This window comes from Gymnodraco acuticeps, unplaced genomic scaffold, assembly GCF_902827175.1.
Source record: "Gymnodraco acuticeps unplaced genomic scaffold, fGymAcu1.1, whole genome shotgun sequence".
Classification (NCBI taxonomy): Eukaryota; Metazoa; Chordata; class Actinopteri; order Perciformes; family Bathydraconidae; genus Gymnodraco; species Gymnodraco acuticeps.
Genome location: NW_022990141.1, coordinates 30,386 through 50,886, shown reverse-complemented (window position 1 = coordinate 50,886; position 20,501 = coordinate 30,386). Strand labels below are relative to the sequence as shown.

The 20,501-nt window shown below is 39.5% G+C and overlaps 1 protein-coding gene across 1 annotated transcript in view; it reads right to left on the bottom strand.

Annotated features, from left to right (window-relative positions):
* Positions 1-736: 736 nt before the first annotated feature.
* The window catches only part of gabra5 (gamma-aminobutyric acid type A receptor subunit alpha5), a 49,013-nt gene continuing 29,248 nt past the window's right edge, over positions 737-20,501 (bottom strand). Inside the window, exons 6-9 of the mRNA XM_034217174.1 lie at positions 12,715-12,858; positions 6,379-6,531; positions 4,893-5,104; positions 737-3,733 (exon numbers count right to left, since the gene is read on the bottom strand). Coding sequence (XP_034073065.1) covers positions 3,443-3,733; positions 4,893-5,104; positions 6,379-6,531; positions 12,715-12,858 — 800 coding nt within the window. The 3' untranslated portion in view covers positions 737-3,442. The remainder of the gene's footprint in view (positions 3,734-4,892; positions 5,105-6,378; positions 6,532-12,714; positions 12,859-20,501) is intronic.

Sequence of the window (20,501 nt, the reverse complement as noted above, 5' to 3'; positions counted from 1 at the left end):
TAAGGCAGCGTTTTGTCATGTGTCCTGGATGAATGTATATCAGCATGTCCTGTTCAACTGTGTGTTTATTTTGGATTTAACAGAAGTAAACTGAGAAAACACAAACATCTGCTACATTAGTCGTGCAGTGATTACATATTTGTGTAGGCTGACTCGGAAGTTAACGACGAAAGGGCTGATACACAAAAGGCCAATGGGATTTTTGGAACATAGCATAAAACAATCTCTGTGGAAAATACAAGTTTATAATAATAATAATAACTTAAATGTATATAGCTCCTTTCAGGGTACCCAAGGTCGCTTGACACTTACATGTTTTGTTCAGCAGGATCATCTCCATATATTAACACCACTTCATGATTTTTGAAGTATAGGCTAAAGGTACTACAGCAAGGTCACATGACTTCACTTCACCACCGCTAAGCTAAAAGTGGCTAATTTTGGGCTATAAAGGAACTACAGCACGGTCACATGACTTCACTTCACCACCACTAAGCTAAATGCGGCTAATGTTGGGCGTGATGACATTTAGTCGTCTCATATAGACACTTGTTAGCAACGGCTGTTTTTTTATTCACCAGTGGGGTATTTACTGACGTATTTTATGTCGTAGAACAAAACGATAACATCTCTTAAGCTTGACTTAACCACATACCTTATTTAAGGATAACAACCAAAAGCACCTCTGTATGTCACAACTTCATTATCAGTGAGATTGTGTATTAATAACATCAGATTAATGGATTCAGTGAAGCTTTATTGGGAATCAGGAATGCATAACAATTAAGAAAGAAAGAAAGTATTCATTGTGACCCAGCCCCTTGCACCGGTCATCTGCACAAGTATTTTACAAAATTAATGAATAAATACATTAAACCTGCAGGGCACTGTGCTTCCAAAGAGGGATGGGCGGAGATAAAAGGAATCGGAGTATTGCTATAGAAAAAGACTATTGCCAAAAGGATTCAATCTGGATAAAAAGACATCAACCAAATGAAAGTAAAATGATGACATATTACCATGAACAGAAGTCATTAATAATTATGAGCATTATTTATTGCTTCAGATATTTGCATTTAAAGAACAGCCTGTACCTTAAATTCATTTAAATGTAATAATACAATACAACTGGTGTGTTCCATAAACGTATTAAATAGAGGCCGGCCACGCAGAAGGCATAAAGTCACATGAGAAGATCACATTCATATTTCAATTCTCAAATACTTGAACAGTAAAACTAAAAACTGTGAAGGTTGCAAAACTTTCTCTGCTGAAGTGAGTGTTGTGCATGCACTGTCGCAGTATCAAGTAAAAAAGCTGGACTTGAAGGATATGACATTGAATCACATGATTTCCTTTCTTCTTGGACTAAGATAACAAGATCAATACCACTTATGTAGCTAAATATTAAGCTAGAACAAGGAGAAGGCAAGCTTAGCATAGTTTAGCTTAGCATCAAGACTCAAAACAGAGGGAAACAACAAGCAGGGCTATGTCCGTAACTTAAAGTAATGTTCCTTAAATCTGAGTTAAAGAAAATAGAAAGCATTCATTTACTAGTGAGGTAAATAAGGCAATTACAAATTGCTTAAAAAAAAGAGAAAGTAAGTCAAATTTCCTCCGGCTCACTTCTCTACACTTAATAAGGGACATATAGTTGCTTAGGGCGAGAATTTTGACTGAAGTCTTACCTCTCAATTGTTACTTAAATAGTTTGATGTTTACAAAGTTCTGGCCTTAACCCTTTGCTACATTCAAGCTAATGCTAATTTTAGGACATGCTTACCAGTGAGCTTTAAAACCACTTCTGTTTAGCAGATTTCTTTCATTTGTACAAGCCAGTATAGCTGTTTACCCCATTTTACATCTTGATAAAAAAAACATGGCGCTATGCTAAGCTAACAGTTGCGCTTTAGCTTCGTTTTTACTCCACTGACACATTTATGCCTCGACAAAGAAGCAAATTACTGAAAAATTACATATTTAACCTGGCCAACTTGTGGCCCCACGCAAAGTTATATGATGAGGCCCTCTGTGTCGCGAGCGTCGACGGGGACTCTAGTGGAGCCTAGCAGCGGCTAAACTGTGCCGCGCCTACACAATTGCGCCGCATAAACGCATAGTTGCGTCACATTTGCGGCTCCATTGAGGCTCCCTCCGCGAGGTGAGGCTCCAGGCAGTCTGCGTGATCTGGTAGGGAGGGGCGGCCCCGTTTTTAAATGACTAACTTGTTTTTTGCTAAGCTAAGCTAGCCAGTTGCTGGTTCTAGTTTCATATTTAACACACAGACATGAGTGGTATCAATCTGAACATTTTAACTCATAAGCGAATGAGCAAACTTCCAAAATTTCAAACTTTTCCTTTAAAACACTCATTAAATTAAAACTTTGAATTATTACTAGATCTCATGTTTTTGCCTGGATATGGATAAGGAATAAGACATCATGAATCTAAAGGATAATGGTGAAAATGTAATCACCAGGTCATTGTGACTTTCTTCTCTTTAGTCCCAGGTCACTCTTAACTACAGCAGGTACTCTAAAATATAACAAAAACCTGCTCAAAGCATCTACATTTTTATAAAGAAAATGTGCAAGTTATCATAAAAGCTTATAGAAACAACAAGTTGATGCAAAAAACCCAAGATATCTTTAAAAAAAGCATTGTATATATTCGGTCCAAAAATGCTAAAGCTTAAGCTAATCTGCTCATTTCTCAATATCCAGTCAATGAAGCACTAGACTAGGGTAACACTGTGCTGCTGTATATGCATAACATAGAAGCTAACTGGCTTCGTGGTACTTTTCTAAAAGCAGGGAATATATACATGTTTCTTAAAACTACAAACACACATACATACAGGGTTCTCAACATGGTGACAGGAAACTAAAATCTGTCCCTGTTCGAAAATGATATTCATGAAAAAACTGCCCATTCAAAATTGCAATCAAAGTACCAACACAGGATTTAATGAAAGTCGTTAATCTGGCTTCTGTAAAAGTAACTGGAGGAGATTTCAGTGCATTCGTAATGAGTTATCACACTCTGAAGGCAACACATTTAGCATGGCTATTCATCTGCTTTTAACAAGGAAGCAAAGTCCCATGTCCTCACACATCTGGACCCCACGGCCCATTTATACAAAGTAAGAGTCACAAAGGCAACAGCCGCTTTAGAGTAATGACACAAATGTTGTTTTGCATAGCATTTGGCTTTGCTGTACCATCATACACTGTAGACTCAAGGAGAAAAAGTATAAATGCAAATGCTAAAATCATTCATTGACTGGAGTCCTAAAATGAGATAAATAAAAATTGGAAAGGGGTATATTTTGTACAAACTCGAGGCATTTTCCTGACATGCAATGATTTCCAATGGGCTAAAAAAACACTATCGGACTAAGTGGCATTGATTGAGTCAGGAGGATGGGTGATTGCAGAGTTTAAACCTCTTCTTGTCTCACGGGTTCCCTGTTGAGATACGTTGCCCAGTACACCAGGTTAAAGGTCCCAAACAGCACCGGGAACACTATTCTGGACATCTTGTCGATCTTGCTCACACTGTTGTAAGTCTTTTTGGGGTCCGGGGCCTTGGTTTCAGCGGGTTTGAGTTGTACCGCAGTGCTGTTTGAAATAGTGGAGATGGACGAGTCCTTTGTGAGGTTGGTTGTGTAATTCAAGCCGGACGAGCAGGAGTTGTTGGGCTTTTTAGACAGAGCCAAAGGGTCCTTCTTCTGTGGGGAGAAATACATGCATTGATTGGTGCTGCACATTCAACAGACACAATAAAACAGGTGGTTAATAATAACACACAAAGAGAAGAATCAAAGATGGCCAGTGAGGGTTGAAAGTGGGGATCGATGTCTGCGGCAGTAATGGACTGGCTGAATCTATTGATCCACCATTTATAAGCTTCTACTTCAGGGGTGTCAAACTCAAGGCCCGGGGGCCAAATCCGGCCCGTGACTTCATTTTCTGTGGCCCCACAAGAGCTTATACGGTTACATGCCGCTTTACAGAAGCACGTTGCCCATAAACTACATGTCCCACAATGCATCTCAAATTTGGCTTTTTTTCTCAGAATCTGCCTTTTTTTCAAAATGTTACTTTTTTTCAAAATGTCATTTCATTTTTTCCAGAATTTGGCTTTTCTTTTTAAATCATTTTGTGACATTCTCACTGAAGAGACTTGCAATTATTTGCCCTAGACTTCTGTTTTCAGACGTAGTTAATTATGAAGTTATTACCCTATCTGATAATAATCCAATGCAGAGGCAATAATGTAAAATAATACATTATTTTATATATATCAAAAATGTATGTATTTTTATATAGTCTTATATATAAAACTGGCCCTTTGAGTGATTTTGAGTTTTGAGTGACCATGATGCTAATGTGGCCCGAGATGAAATTGAGTTTGACACCCCTGTTCTACTTATTTTCTGATTCAACTCTTACTTTATTATCATGTGCGACATGGACTTCATTACAACTCCTTTCTTCCCTTTCCACACTACTGATCATGAAGTATCAGAGAAGAGAGAATGAAAAGATCGAAAAAGGAATCGATCTTTGACTAAACCCACAGTAAGGTTTGAAAGCTGCTTTAAAAACAGCAATCCCTGTAACATAAGCTTTTGTCTGTGGTTGTTGTCTCTATTAAATTACAAATTCTTGAAATGACCAATGTTGAAGATCTCCTTAGATAATAATGTAGTGACTTTCAACAACATACATAAATCATTACTTTGCAAGTTTATCCTGATTTCTAGGTATTCTTGGCATCTATTATGAACCAAGGGACTTTACTGAGAAATATTCATAAACGGCAATAATACAACTAAACAAAGTAATTGAATATTATAAACTATTATAATATCAAAACATACAAACCTTGGGCTGTTGGGCCTCCATTGCTTTCTTCCCGTCCCAGGCCCAGCTCCTTTTGGTGAAGTAGTTCACGGTGGCGAATTCGATGAGGGCGGAGAACACGAAGGCGTAGCACACGGCGATGAACCAGTCCATGGCGGTGGCGTAGGCAACTTTAGGAAGAGAGTTTCGAGCGCTGATGCTCAGAGTGGTCATGGTGAGCACCGTGGTCACACCTGGGGGGGGAAACTGCGTCATTATGACTAACCGGAAATACTACTACTACTACTTTTATTCACATGGATTTAGTTGTAGTGAAAGGAGGGGGCATTTATTTATAGACAAATCATGCTGGAGCAACAGCAAGTTCTTTCATATAATGGTCACCTATTAAATTCCACTTCTTCATGTCTCCTCTACATCAACATGTGTCCCCTCTTGTTCATGTCTCTTCTACATCAACATGTGTCCCCTCTTGTTCATGTCTCTTCTACATCAACATGTGTCCCCTCTTCTTCATGTCTCTTCTACATCAACATGTGTCCCCTCTTCTCCATGTCTCTTCTACATCAACATGTGTCCCCTCTTCTTCATGTCTCTTCTACATCAACATGTGTCCCCTCTTCTTCATGTCTCTTCTACATCAGCATGTGTCCCCTCTTCTTCATGTCTCTTCTACATCAGCATGTGTCCCCACTTCTCCATGTCTCTTCTACATCAACATGTGTCCCCTCTTCTTCATGTCTCTTCTACATCAACATGTGTCCCCTCTTCTCCATGTCTCTTCTACATCAACATGTGTCCCCTCTTCTTCATGTCTCTTCTACATCAACATGTGTCCCCTCTTCTTCATGTCTCTTCTACATCAACATGTGTCCCCTCTTCCTCATGTCTCTTCTACATCAACATGTGTCCCCTCTGTGGAAAGAGATTCTGAAAGTTTCAGGAACAAAGATTCTCTCTTTTTGTCCTGATCCATTTCTATAAAAACCTGTCTGAAAATGAGCTGATCAGATTTTGGCCACTTTATGATGTCACAATGTTTTTTTGTCTTGTGTAACCATTAGCCAATCACCAACCAAGGTAACCCCCCCCCCCCCCCCCCCTTATCACCTGAATCTCCTCCTAGAGCACCTTGTGTTCTTTTTAACCAAATATCTCTCAGAGGGGCGTGGGGAGGGGCTCCTTATTTTCATCTAAAGTAACAGACAGAGAATCAGCACTTTTGAAACAGGGCTGAAACAGAGGGGATTATGGGATGCTCCGATGCTGCAATGATCTGTTTGGTGTTTGGAGCCAAACACTTCAGAGACATGTTTTGTATATATCTGAGACCGATAATATATTGATGAAAAACAGTATAATAGGCGACCTTTAAATGTTTAGAAATGTAATCATTTCACAGGTAAATTCTAAGAATATAACCTCAGTTTTATGTTTTGTACTAATTGATTGTTTAAATGGGTTATTTATAATTTAATTTCACTCGCTGATGTGTGTGTGAGCTCACCAAACACTGTCCTCGCCGGCACAGACTCCCTGTTGAGCCAGAAGGAAACCTGGGACAGGATGACGGTCATGAAGCACGGCATGTAGGTCTGGATGACGAAGTATCCGATCTTCCTCTTCAGGTAGAAGTGAGCCATCATCACCGTGTACTGACCTGAAGCACACAGCCGCACACAAAGAGGAGAAAACGCTCAAAATGTCGTTATTTGTAGTTTTTTGGGGTAATGTAATCCCTACTTTGACAACGAAGGAAGTGTATAATAAACAGAACCGGAATAATTTAAATTTCAGGAGGTAAAATTGTGTTAGAAAATAAATAAATACAAATAAATGAAGGAAGAATTTGCAATTCAAATATAAAAGTAAAATAAAGCAATTTAACATTTTGGTTTTGGAAAAACATAATCCTTATTCTGGATAATGAAGAAGGTATATAGTAGTCAGAATCATAATGCTTTATATATCCAGCGGGGAAATAAAATAATAATACATACAAATAAATTAAATAATTAAATACATATAAAAATAAATAAACAAAATTGAAAAAATTATAATAAGAATAATCATGAATAAGAAATAATAATTATATTAATACAGTAAAATACCATGTGTATTAGCATTAATAACATATTTAAACTAAAGGAAAAGCTTTGCAATAAATGTACAGACTGAGAGCTATTAATAGACTCCAGCTGTAATTATCTTTCACCTTAATTACAGTGAACACAGCACCGTTTAGTTCAGTCAATCCCACACACACCGTCCTGCTAATCCCAATCCCAAAATAGTCCCGAACAAATGCACGCTACGCCTGTCCGAGCAATGTGCTGGAAACTACAGTGCGGTGGATTTAGGAAATGACAAGGATAGAAAGTATTAAGAGAGGGACTAACACACTTTGGTTTTGATCTTTTCATGGGATTTATTGACAATAACAAAAAAAGTAATATCAGCAGCTTTATCCTAAAACCCTGGTTTTCTGCAGCTGTCACATTTTTCTCGCTGTGGCCTCGTTTGTCACTGCAAGAGAAAAAGTGCTGCACAAATGATGGATAGAAGTGAGAACAAAAATATGTCTTTTGTGTGATATTACACAATTATAAAGACATAAGTAATTACAAAAGAAAAAGACACAAGTATTTAATCGATACGTTTCATTATAAATAAAAGTATTACCTGTAAAAAAAGGTAGAGTCTAGTTAAAGCACTTAAACTGCAGTAAAAATGCAATTAAAGTATCAAGGTTTCATGTTAGTATGTAGTGTCTCTACTGGGACATGTCTCCTTGCTTTAATGTTCAAAAAGCTCTTTATTGTTCTCATACTGCCTGTGCTGCAGCACCTCTTTTCACCCTCTGTCTGAAACCAGAGCCCAGTCTGCTCTGATTGGTTAGCTGGCCGGCTCTGTTGTGATTGGTCAACCGCTTAGAGATGTCCCGCCCCATAGCCTATAGCAGGTTCAGGTAGTAAATAAAGGAGTTTAATAGAGGTGTTTCAGTTAGGAGGTGAGAAACTCCCTCTGGAGGGAACACAGATATTTTAGCCTTTGCAGACCATTTACATGCACACAAACCTATATAACACACTACAGGAAAGGGAAAACCACAAAAAGCAGAACCTCCTTTGACCTATTTCTTGACGTACTTTAGAGAGGGATTCCTCTCGCTTTATTTTCATGAATGTTTTGGTGCTGTCATTTCTTCTGTGTTTTAATTTTCTCTTATCAGTTGGTGCGCTGCTCAACTAAACTTACAGGCAATAAATACTCCTCGAAGCGTGAAAAACTAGTTTGTGTGTGTGTGTGTTTGTGTGTGTGTGTTTGTGTGTGTGTGTGTGTGTGTTTGTGTGTGTGTGTGTGTGGGGGGGGGGGGAATCATCATATCCTGTTAATCAACGGAAGATTGCATTTGAAGGATTCTCAAAAATCCTGTCGACTCTGATAGAAAATCCACAGATGACTGCCGCTTTCTCCTGGCAAAATCCGATTTTTCTCTCCCACTAATCCCCTGTCACAATCTGCATCCTGTATATCTCCCTCGCCCTGCTTCTCTCCCTCTATGTGTGAGTGTGTGTGTGTGTGTGTGTGTGTGTGTGTGTGTGTGTGTGTGTGTGTGTGTGTGTGTGTGTGTGTGTGTGTGTGTGTGTGTGTGTGTGTGTGTGTGTGTGTGTGCAGCAGGCAGACATCCCATCCTGTCAGGCCGGCTCTTGATTGAGGACGTAGATCCACAGCGGTGATTACAGGTGCACGGATGACTGAGTCAGAGGGGGTTGAGAGGGGACTCTGGTGGAGAACAAAGTTTGGATGTGCAATGCGGTGGCTTTGATCATGTCCTTAAATATAAAAGCACCTGTGCTGCCTTCGCTCCGAGGACTCCCGGCCACGTGGATGGATATCTGCAAGGTGTGAAAAAATGCGGCTGTGGTGGATTTTACTCTTTGCTTTCTGGAGTGTCTGCGGGGAACTGCCATTCATAGCAGAGAACAACGCGGCTATGTTGGTCAACTGGTAAGCACTGTCAACTTCAAAATCTGCTGATGTCAACTTCAAAACTGTGGCAGTGCAAAGAAATAATGAGATAGGAAACCAATGCACAGAAACACATATTTGTATATTTTAAAAATATGCAAGTATGGTGTCTTCCTAGACACAAAGTCAGCAACAGACACTCACAGGTGATAAAACATCTTCTAGTGCCTGTTGCATACAATACAATGAAATTCCTCCATGTGTTGTCGTAAAGCCACCGTGCAATGAGTTAATCCTCCTTCTCTCTTCCTACATTTGTACCTGCTGCTGTCAAAAGAAATAATGAGATACACAGAAACACATGTTTTAATCCTCCTAAGATCTTTTGAAACTTGCAAGTATGAGACAGACGCAGAAGTCAGCAACAGATGACAAAACATCCTCTAAATAAACCCAAGATAATACACTCAGGGGAGAAATTGCTCCACATGTTGCCATGAAAGCCACCTCGCCAATGACTTCATCTTCCTTCATCCTAATAATCAAAACATTTGTAACACTCTTAACGTCTGTTATCTCCAACAACTCGGCTATGTTGGTCAACTGGTTAGCTTAAAGATCTGCTGTACAAAGAAATAATGACATGCTCAGAAACCCGTGTTTAATCCTCCTAAGATCTTTTAAAACGTGCAAGTATGGTGTCCTCCTTGGGTCAGAAGTCAGCAACAGGTCATAAAACATCCTTTAGTGTCTGCTATATACAAATAAAACCAGAGATAGTTTACTAAGCGGACAAATTCCTTTATATTTGTACATAAAGGTGGAGACATTCCTTCATATTTATTCATTAAAGCCACCTTGCAATTAGTTAATCTTCCTTTTATCTTCCTGCAGTAAGAAAACACTTCATGCTACAGTAATAACCAAGACCTTTCTTTCTACCATCACTCTATTGTCTCAAATGTCACATTACTTTAGGTATATTTCACAAGGATTACACAGTATTTCCAGTACTACAGCACAGATCACATCCATCTGTTGAGCTTTGACAGATGCAACTACAACGTTTGCTTGTCATCGATGTTCACGGCTGTGTCTATATTCATCCTGTCAGGCTTAACCTGTGAGGTCAAAGGTCTCCTCTGCCACAGTGTGAGCTTTGCGGAGCTATTCTCGGCTTTTTAAAGAGGGTTTGTGGCTCAGATTAGCTAATTGAGACCCATGCTGGCTCTGTGTATCTGAGAGGGGTTTGTTGCACACAGAAAAGTAAAGCAACCTGATCTGAACTGCTTCATGTTGTGCATACTTAGTGGCAGTTGTCAAAGAATTACTCAGACTTTTTACTTAAGTTAACGATGGAAATACGAAATTATAACCATACTTTTTGCCCTATTTGGAAACGGAAAACAACAAGAGTTATAAAATAAATGTAATTTAGTGGAGTAGAAGTATAAAGTATCTCTTTGAATTTAAAGAGGACATATTCTGCCCATGTTTAGGTTCATATATGTATTTTGTGTGTCTTCTGGGACATGTCTCCGTGCTTTAATGTTCAAAAAGCTCTTTATTTCTCATACTGCCTGTGCTGCAGCACCTCTTTTCACCCTCTGTCTGAAACCAGAGCCCAGCCTGCTCTGATTGGTTAGCTGGCCAGCTCTGTTGTGATTGGTCAACCGCTTAGAGATGTCCTGCACCCTTAGGTCCCGTCCACACGGAGACAAAACCGATTTCGAACCGAAGTCGATTTCAAAAAAGTCTTCCGTCCACACGGAATCGGCTCAAGAAATGTGTCCGTCCAAACGAAACCGCTCGAAACCGCTGGATACGCTGTAGTACATATGCCGGGCCTGTAAGTGGCGCTGTACTTCCGCCACAAAATTCACCAAAAGCAGCAATAAGACCCCCGAGCATGGGCATAAGGCATAAACAAACAAACCAGGTAGAAGATGGCGGATATTGTTGCTGATGGTTGTGGTAGAGGAGCTGTAGATTTTGCACTAAAATCTGTATCATGGTCAGTAGCGTCTGGAGCACGAACGCAACCCTGTGATCCGCCATTGTTGTTGTTGGCGAAACGCATCAACAATGACACGGGTGTGAGCAGGAGAGGTGGGGAGAGGCGGGGCTATGGCGTCATCGATTCAGGAAAATATCGTATAGGGGGTACACACGGAGCCGCAAGCGTTTAGTCTCCAGACTTACCCACTTTGGGAGCCGGTTTCAAAGTTTATCGGTTTCGGCGGCTCCGTTTCGGCTTCGTGCGGACGAACCGTCTATACGATAAAGAACTTTAGCGGACACAACTGAAATCGTCTCTGTATGTACGCGCCTTAGCCCATCACATACAATGTGTTGGAGCGCTAGCTAATAGGAGCACGACCGGAAGTAAACAAAGGAGTTTAATGATTTGATAAACTGCTGCTGGATATCTTGACATATAATGATGTGCTTGGTTGGTATTTGATTATTTGATATTTGTAAAGAAGTATAAAGTAGAATACAATTTCAATACTCAGATAAAGTGCCTCAAAAAATTACTTACTTGAGTAAATGTACTATATTACTGTGTGGCCTATTTCAGAATAATATATATTAAGTAGCATTAAACAATTTTAAAGTACTAAAGTAAATGTACTATTAACCATTTCTTAGCCGTACATGTTCCTGTACATTATGACCCCCCCCCCTCCACTTTGTGTACATTACAGCTCTAGAAATGCCTCCCCGCTGATAAACTCTCCAGCAACAAGCGGCAGAAAATGTATTATCATACTTCTTTACACAACACAATCCAGCAGATGCCTCCCCCCCCCCCCCACCTCCCTTGACGATGCCCACCCCCCGGTCACCACTCATCAGCCAATCACAGAGCTTGACGTCACTCAGTAAAAGCACAACTGATGGGCCTGCGTACAGATTAACCCTGCAGACCCGGGGGCTCAGACCGAGGATAAGTGATTTTTTTTGCCCCCTCCTCCGCCCTAGAGACAGCTGGCTATGTGTGGGAGGCTCTCTCAAATCCTTCCTTCATTGTCTCTATCCAACTTGATTTAAAAAAATATATATATATTCTTCTCACAACATCTTTGGGTGGCACACAGTGTAATGATTCAGAGAGGAATACTAGGGTGGAGGCTGGGGGGGTTAATAACTGGTGTAAGGGAAATAATGATAGATAAAAAAGATAACACCAGGGGTCTAACTAACTAACAAGGCATAACTACAGAAATATTATCACTTGATTTTTTCATGATTTGTGGCGATGTAGCCATATGAATTTGGACTAAGGTAAATGTCAGTCTTCCTAAAGCTATTTTAGACCAAGAACCATTTACCCCCAAAAAAATAGTACCCACCCAACTCCCCAAAAACACAATGTGACCACGCTAGTTCCTTTAAAGCCCAATATTAGCCAACTTTATCTTCGCTGTGGTGACGTGAAGTCATGTGACCGTGCTGTAGTTCCTTCATAGCCCAACATTAGCCACCTTTAGCTTAGCGGTGGCTACGTGAAGTCATGTGACCGTACTTTAGTTCCTTCATAGTCCAACATTAGCCGCCTTTAGCTTAGCGATGGCTACGTGAAGTCATGTGACCGTGCTGTAGTTCCTTTATAGCCCAACATTAGCCGCCTATAGCCTAGCAGGGGTAACTTGATGTCATTTGTAAGTATCATAACGTTTGTTTGCCACAGATCTTACTTCCTAAAACAATCCAAAATCAAACTGAATCTCATTGGCTTTTTGTCAAAGGATCCAGCGAGATGCTAACTTCAGGGTCGGCCAACACAAATGCGTGATCCCTACAAAACCCTCTATAGGTCATATTTGATCAGAGGCCTGTTCTTTAGTGTCCTCTCGCCTCACTGTACCTCTGCTGGTGTAGATGTCCTCGGTCCCTGCGGTCTGTCCGATCAGATGGTACTGATTGAGGCGAGACCCTTCCTCGGCAACAACCACAGACTTTGCTGCTCCCTGAGTCCATGTGTAGACCACCTCCGACACCGGATAGGCATCTATGAAAACAGGACAAACAGAAACTTACTGTATGAGTTCTCTTGAAAATCAGTTAAAAAATTATACTTTTATTTCAATTATCAAAAGCTATAATGGCAAACATTCACTGGCTGCATGTGAGGGTTTGATTTTAGCAATCAACATTAGTGGAAAGGCTCATTGTTTCTCATATACTGTACTTTTTTTTAAACTTTGCTTACATTGAGTATTTGCATATGTATCTGTTATTTAAGTAAGATTTTGAGTGTAGTACTTTTACTTGTAACACATATTCCTTACTACTTTCAAGAAAATGAAATGAAAGCTTTAGAGTCACACGAATACTATTATCTCCAATTTGGAATATTTAGTAAAAAGGTTTTATTTTATTCTAGAATGTTTATTAAAATGCCAATAATATATATTGAAGTGCATTAAAGATCACCAAATTGTACATCAGATTTTACATTTACAATCCTAAATTATTCCAAAACCAAAAGAAAGTTCATTCTGAGAAAAAAGGGTGAGAAATATGCTAATCCCCAAATATCTCCGGATGTAAAATAAAGTCACTTGGGATAAAAGCTTCTGACGGTGCAATGTTATGTGACGGATCAAATCAAATTCATTTCCTGATTTACAACAAATACGGGGGCTGAAGCTGGAAAAGGAGTAATTTCCCTTCAGCACAGAGGCTTGCATGCTTCCTATATTAATTGTATGTTCTACTTTGACCTTTTGTTGTGACTTCCTCTCAGGCAAAGATGAGTTTGATCGATGACATGAATGCAATTATGTAAGAGTTGTGTTTTTAGTCATGTTTTCAGGTGCAGGTTCTCTTGGGTTATATTTGGATGCCTCTGTTAACTCTGAATTCATTAAACCCCTTACAGAGACTCACCGTTAAGCAGATAAACTCACATAGTTCAGTGACTTTTTACAATTTGACATCCGGTTGTCCATTCAGATTTGGCAGATTAGGAAAATGTAAAACAAGTAGCATGCTATGTGACAACAAGGAGCTAAACAAATAAGTAGTTCCTGAATAAACTTCATCATATAATGATGGTCAGAATTACATAATATATGTGACCTTAAGCAACTTTAAGGCTTTGTGTAGTTTAATGAAAACTAAGTTGTATGAATATGCTGTATCATCAACATCAGCGTTATTCAGTCTCAATTCAGTTTCTAAATTAAGACAGAAACTACAGGCGTCCTATTACTTAGAAATGTATTATAGATAGTATATTAAAAAGGGAGGAAGTCAATGTGACGTCATCCAGGGGTTTGAGCCGACTTGTTTTCATGGAACCAAAAGTGACATTGGAGCATAGAGCTATGTATGACCAAATTGCTGAACAAGACGTTTTAAATTGACCAACATTTTCCCAAAAGTAAGAAAAAAAAATAGACAACGCTGTGATATAAACCTGTCAATCACAGGTGACCCCAACTTAAAGCATAGCCTGTTTCATAGACTTCTATACATCCACACAGGGCCGATTCTAGCCAATTTGATGCCCTATAGGCGAGATTTTAGCTGGCAATAAGCCAACATCCCCCACTTTCATCACTTATGCGGCTTTCACACCAGCGCTTTTCCCTTTCTAGCTCCGAGCGGGAGCTTTTCTGGTTCAGCTCCGGTTTCCCTTTTCTGCTCCCGCTCTGTTCACACCGCCCAGAGCTGCCGCTGCTGCGTCATGACGTCACCGTTTACGTGCCTGCTTCATAAAATCCAAACCGCGCAGAAATCCCTCACATCGACAACAACAACAACAACAACAATGGCCGATTGTATTGAAACGCTGTTCGCTTTGGTTATCCTCTTACGAAACGAAATGGAAGGCATCGGACGACTTTACAAGGGACGACTTTACTTGGAACTTTACAAACATCACATGCGAAATGCAAGACTTCTTTGTGGTCGTCTTCAGCATCTACTTCAACGACGAATCTGCCCCCGCCTCGACGTAAGAGAGACGTAAGCGACGCCGCCTCTTAGCTCCGAAGCTCTTGCCTCTAGACCGACAATTTTTTGGAGCTGGAAGTGAACCGGATTCCGGAGCTAAGAGGCGGCGCCTCTGCGGTGTGAACAGGAAAAACCGGTACTTTTCAGGCTCTAGCTCCGAGCCGGAGCTGAAAACGCGTTGGTGTGAAAGGGGCATTACAGTGCCCATACAGGGCAAATTAAAAGTGTAACCGGGGTGAAAAGGGTGTTACCTTGACTTAATTATGAATGTTGTTACATCTAGGCCGAAAATTAGGATGAGTACCAACGGTCAAAAATGTTCTTTTCCCTCCCAGTGCTATCAGCGCAGCACCCCCCAGATCTGGCGCCCTAGGCGACCGCCTATGTCGCCTATGCCAAAAACCGGCCCTGCATCCACACATTTAAATAGAACTATGGAACTATATCAAGATCATGCATTATTCAAGAACATGTTAACTAAGGTAGTTAATAGAGTAAAAGTGAAAACAATTGTAATTTTCTCATAGCCCTCGATAGATCTATACATTTAAAGTAAAAGTTACATAGAACATATAACATAACATAGAACGGCAGATTGAGATCATGAACTCATAATGAAAATGTTAACTGAAGTTATAAATAAAGTAAGAAGCAGGGACATTTTCTCATAGACTTCTATACATTTAAAGTAAAAGTTATTGTGATGCCTTATCGACAGGGCTAAATGAAACTGGAGATTGAGACCATGAACTCGCTAAGATAATGTTTGCTTAGGAAGTAAATCAATAAAAGTGAGAGGTAAGGAACAATTCTCAAAGACTTCTATCCATCCATACATCCAAAGTTGTTGTAATACCTTGTGGACCTTGTAGGCTACATGAAAAGACAGATTGAGCTCATGAAATCAATAAGAACATGTTTGCTTTGGTATTAAATCAACAAAAAGTGAGAAAAGGGGTTATTTTCTCATAGACTTCAATACAATCAGTCTTTATAAAGACAGTTCGTTGTCGTTATTCGTCAGTTCCCAAGATGTTTCTAGCTAAGAAATGTGACTTGTTGGATGTGATACAACACATGACATTTGACCCACTTTGCTTCATCACACAGAGATTAAGTTGGTGTCACAGCTAAGAGCTCGTGTTTGGATCTGATGTAATCACTAGAATGCATCACAATATGCAGATGTTGCTGATGTTATGTGTGAGTGTTGGCACAGTTTCACTCACGGGTGTTGACCTTTTAGCTTTGTATTTAAGTTGCCTGTAAACTGTTGTGTGTGAAGTACAACTGAGAGACTCTAGTGAAGTACATGTACTGTACCTACAAACATCGATGAGGTACTTTTATCTGAGTACTTTCATTTTATTCTACTCATTCTACTAATATATTGTACTTTTAATTCCAGAACATTTTGTTGACAGCTTTCGTTGACTTTACAAACCGCTGTAAACAAAGTACTTAAAATTAGCGCCACTTTTACCAGCTAAAATAAACACTCTTGCATCAACTAAATATATTTATATACGATCTTCTGAAACGGGCCATTATGCATAACGTGTACTTTTGTAACATTCTTATTTTTTATATTGCTACTTTAAAACGTTGGAATATGCTGCTGATAGTAAACTGTCAATTATATTCGCCACTTTATATATCGATTTTGAACAAATTATTATTTCATTAATCCAAGTTTATGTTGAGAACGAACCCTGTGAAATGCAAAAACACTCACTCATACTGTGCTGTACATGCCGTAGATGCCCATAATCTGTGTGTGTGTGTGTGTGTGAGTGTGTATGTGTGTAAGTGTGTGTGTGTGTGTGTGTGTGATTTCTGTCCAATCTAACAGCATTGCATTAATCCAGCAACTGTGGTGTTAGAAGGCAGTCATTTAGATTGACCCCCGTCAGCCAGTCTGTGGATTATCGTCTCAAAGACACTCCACATTGTCTCAAATAAGTCTTTGTAGAGCTGCGTGACGTGAGCACATGAATCTATCTTCTCTTAGGAGCACAAATTACTTTTGTATATTATTAAACAAATACGGCAAAAGGTATAAGAGGAGACCCTAATGGTGAAAAGTACGGTGTTACAACAGCAAAGGGGACAAAGAAGAACATTATGATACAAGTATCTTTACAATTAATGTTTCAATGTGTACTTAACTTAAAAGCTGTGCACATATTTCGACAGTGATAAGAACTGACCTGTAGGAATGGGTCCTAAAATTCCAAATAAGATAGCATTTTAGCACTTCCTGTATCCATCTTTTGGCTTTTAAAGATGCCTAAAATAGGATTGGTGGTTTACACAAGTTTAATAATTTTCTTCTGTAGTAAAACACTGGGTAATTTCAAGCTTTTACACATCTTAAAAATGGCTGTAGCTAACAAGTGTCTAAATGAGACTACTAGACGTCATCATGCAGAACTTTAGCCGCCTTTAGCTTAGCGGCGTAACACAGTGAAGTCATGCTACGGTGGATAGCTATGTTGGTAAATAGGCAGTTATGATGTAAAGCATTATGATATTAGGTGACCATAGAAAAAATATCTGATCCTTTGTTTACTGGTACTCAGTACAAATTGTTTTGCAACTTTTTCAAGTCAATAGTATTGCTGATGATCACAGGAAGCACCATTTTTTGTGATGATAAATTCTCAAAAAAGCTGCAAAAGCAATACCACAGGCAAATCAATGGGCCCATAAACAGATAGGTTTATAACGGACACTGTAGGCCTAATAATTGTATCAAAGCAGAGACTAAAAAGACTAAAAGAGACCTTAGATAAATCAGAATGAACCAAAAAGATATCTCATCATGTGTCTATTTCAGTCAACTAAATGAAATAAAAGTAAACATGATAAACCCACTAGAACACCATTACTCAAACCATTAGGGTTAGGGTTACTGCTTGTGGCCAGATTTACACTAGCAGCTGATAAATATTTAAATGTGTTTACCCTTACTCTAACCCTTAACACCAACACTATCCTTTAAATTGTCACATCTATTTTCCAACACAGTTTGCAGTTGTTGTTGTTGTTGTTGTTGTTGTTGTTGTTCACAATGTTGTATTCTCACAGGGTTTCCAATTATGGTTAGAGCGCGGAAACTCACTATTCGAGAGCAACAACCTCTCAAAGTTGTTCTGTTGCTCTTCTGTCTTGAGTCGCTCCAGTCTTGTGTTGAGTTTTATGTGTCTCTTCATATAAACTGACATTGTAAGAGATTGGTGTGGGCTGCAGTAGCTTCTCACTAAAATTGCGAAAGAATGAAAGAAGGTGGATGTTTTAATACGTTAACGGAAAAATCAGTTCAGTCACTTCGGTGTCAATATCTGAAGTAAAGAAAATAGTCTCGTCTTTGAAGGTTTGTTTTAACATCAGCCAGCTGTAAACTGTGATATTTGACCTGCAGAAACATGCAATGCTGAGAAGATAAACCCCTTTGAAAGGTTTCCTTGATGTATTAAGAGTATATTGAGCTGGGGAACACAGGACCCTGGAACATATCTACACACGATGCAGAGTGTGTTCTGCAGAGAGGTGATTAACCATTGGCAGCAGCGGAAGGTCTCTGCAGAAAGCCTGCAGAGTGCTGTCCATTAGCTCAGAGGATTAGCAAAGGGTTAATGCAGTCGAGAAAACGGGAAAAACTGCAGCCAGCAGCGTAACTCCTACACTTATAACCCTTACAATGTACTTTTACTGGGACATGGCTTTTAATAGAACAATCTCTGGTCAATAAAGAACATCTCATTCTTTAGCTAGCATTGTTTTTGTTGGATATTGAGAAGTTTACTTTGATGTTTCTTGTATAATAGATGCACTTGAAGTTCATAGATCTTTAGATTAAAATACAGCACAAACATGTCTAAATACATTTTATACAAACTCAAAGCTAAGAAATATACATGTAATTAGTGTTGAAATGTAACTAAGTACATCCACAAAGTGCAATTTTGAGGGACTAGGTTCATTTAGTCGAGTACTTTATTTATTTAAGTACAGTTTTGAGGTATTTGGACCTTACTTGAGTGTTTCTATTAATATTCTAAGCATATTCCTGCTTCTTTATACTTCTAATCCGCTACATGTCAGAGGGAGCTATTGGATTTTATACTCTCGTAAACAAGTTAGATACCATTGGTTATAAGAAAGTATAATGTAATGCTCATACTTTGGTTCTTTCCCACATATTTTCATAACTGATAATAACATTCCATTGTATTGGTCCGTCTTATGGCGCTTTTCCACTGCAGCATGGTTTAAGTGGGCCGGGCCAAACCAAGCCCGCTTTTTTTTGCTTTTCCACTAGGGGTAGTTCCGGCCCAGGGCTACTTTTTCACCTTTTTTCTGGCCCTCCAAAAACAAGGTTCTTACCGGGCCAACAACCGGGCTGAGTATGCTAAACTAGTGACGTAAACACTCTCGACTGATGAATGGTCAGAGAGAATCGCTGGCAAGGGGGCTACAACTACCGTGATTTCATTGTAATACACGTTTCAAAACTATGCCGAAGTAACAACATACTGATACCGGTCTGCAGACAGACGGCAGGCGAAAAACCTTTTAAAATGTGTGTTTTCTAAATGGAGATTGGCTAAGCTAACATTGTATATGCTCCGTCCACACCATAGACTGTATATATAAATGGACGTAGGGTCCGTGACGTCACCCATAGGATTCTGCAGAGTTGCCGTGAAGCCCTTAGTAGGCGGAGTCGGCCACTAACGGCTCGACAGTGACGCCAGAGTTCAACTCCCGCCTTCTCCAGCCTGCTCCAAATAAGGGCAAAGAGGCGGAGCCGAGGCGGGACCTGCTGCCACCGAGCTGGAAGTTCCAGAGCTAGCTGAAGCTACCAAGCTAAGCTAACATGCTCCCCATCTGCACGCTGCCGTCGCATTTTACGTTTCTAAGGTAAGCGGACATGAAACTATTCAGCAAAACTATAAATAATAATCTAAGTTATTGAGCTTTTAGCATAATACTTCAGAATCTTAAAACCCCTTAACGTTTGTATGCAATTGTGCTAAATTCAACACTGGAATCAAGCAAATATTAATATGTTTGCATGACATTAGTTATTTATATTTTGATATCACTTAATTATACGTTTAATACATTTAAGTCAAGCTAAGGTACATGTGATGGTAGCTAGTTAGTGCTCTTACCTGTGAGGCCTCCTCCAAACAGCATAATAACCAGACTATCATTAAAACTAAGTACCAGTTATAGATCCTTGACTTTAGACAAACAATTCAAAAGACAAAATGTATTTAAAGACCAATCTTTATTTGAATGTGCCTCTTAACCTGAGATATTAGTTATACAGTAATAGTATTGACAATCTAAAAAAACTGAGCAACTCAACAGTCAACTTTATGTTTCTTATTGTCTAAAGCATTTATTATTTTCATTTTCCCAATCTCATATTCAGTGTGGACGGATTGAGACAGCGTGGTGTCCAGAGAGCTGCAGAGACTTCAGGGAGAAACCTCCGTGTGATGGACGTCCTGTCTGTTGGTTTGGAGAGGACTGAGGGTCTTTCCTCTGCGAGGAGGACCAGGGCTGATGAAGGAGCCCATGCTGGGCAAAGCTGATACCAACTGCATAGGCTTAATCGGTCACTTTATTTGACTAAATGTGTTTAATACATTTAATAGGTTTACACCTTCTGTCCAT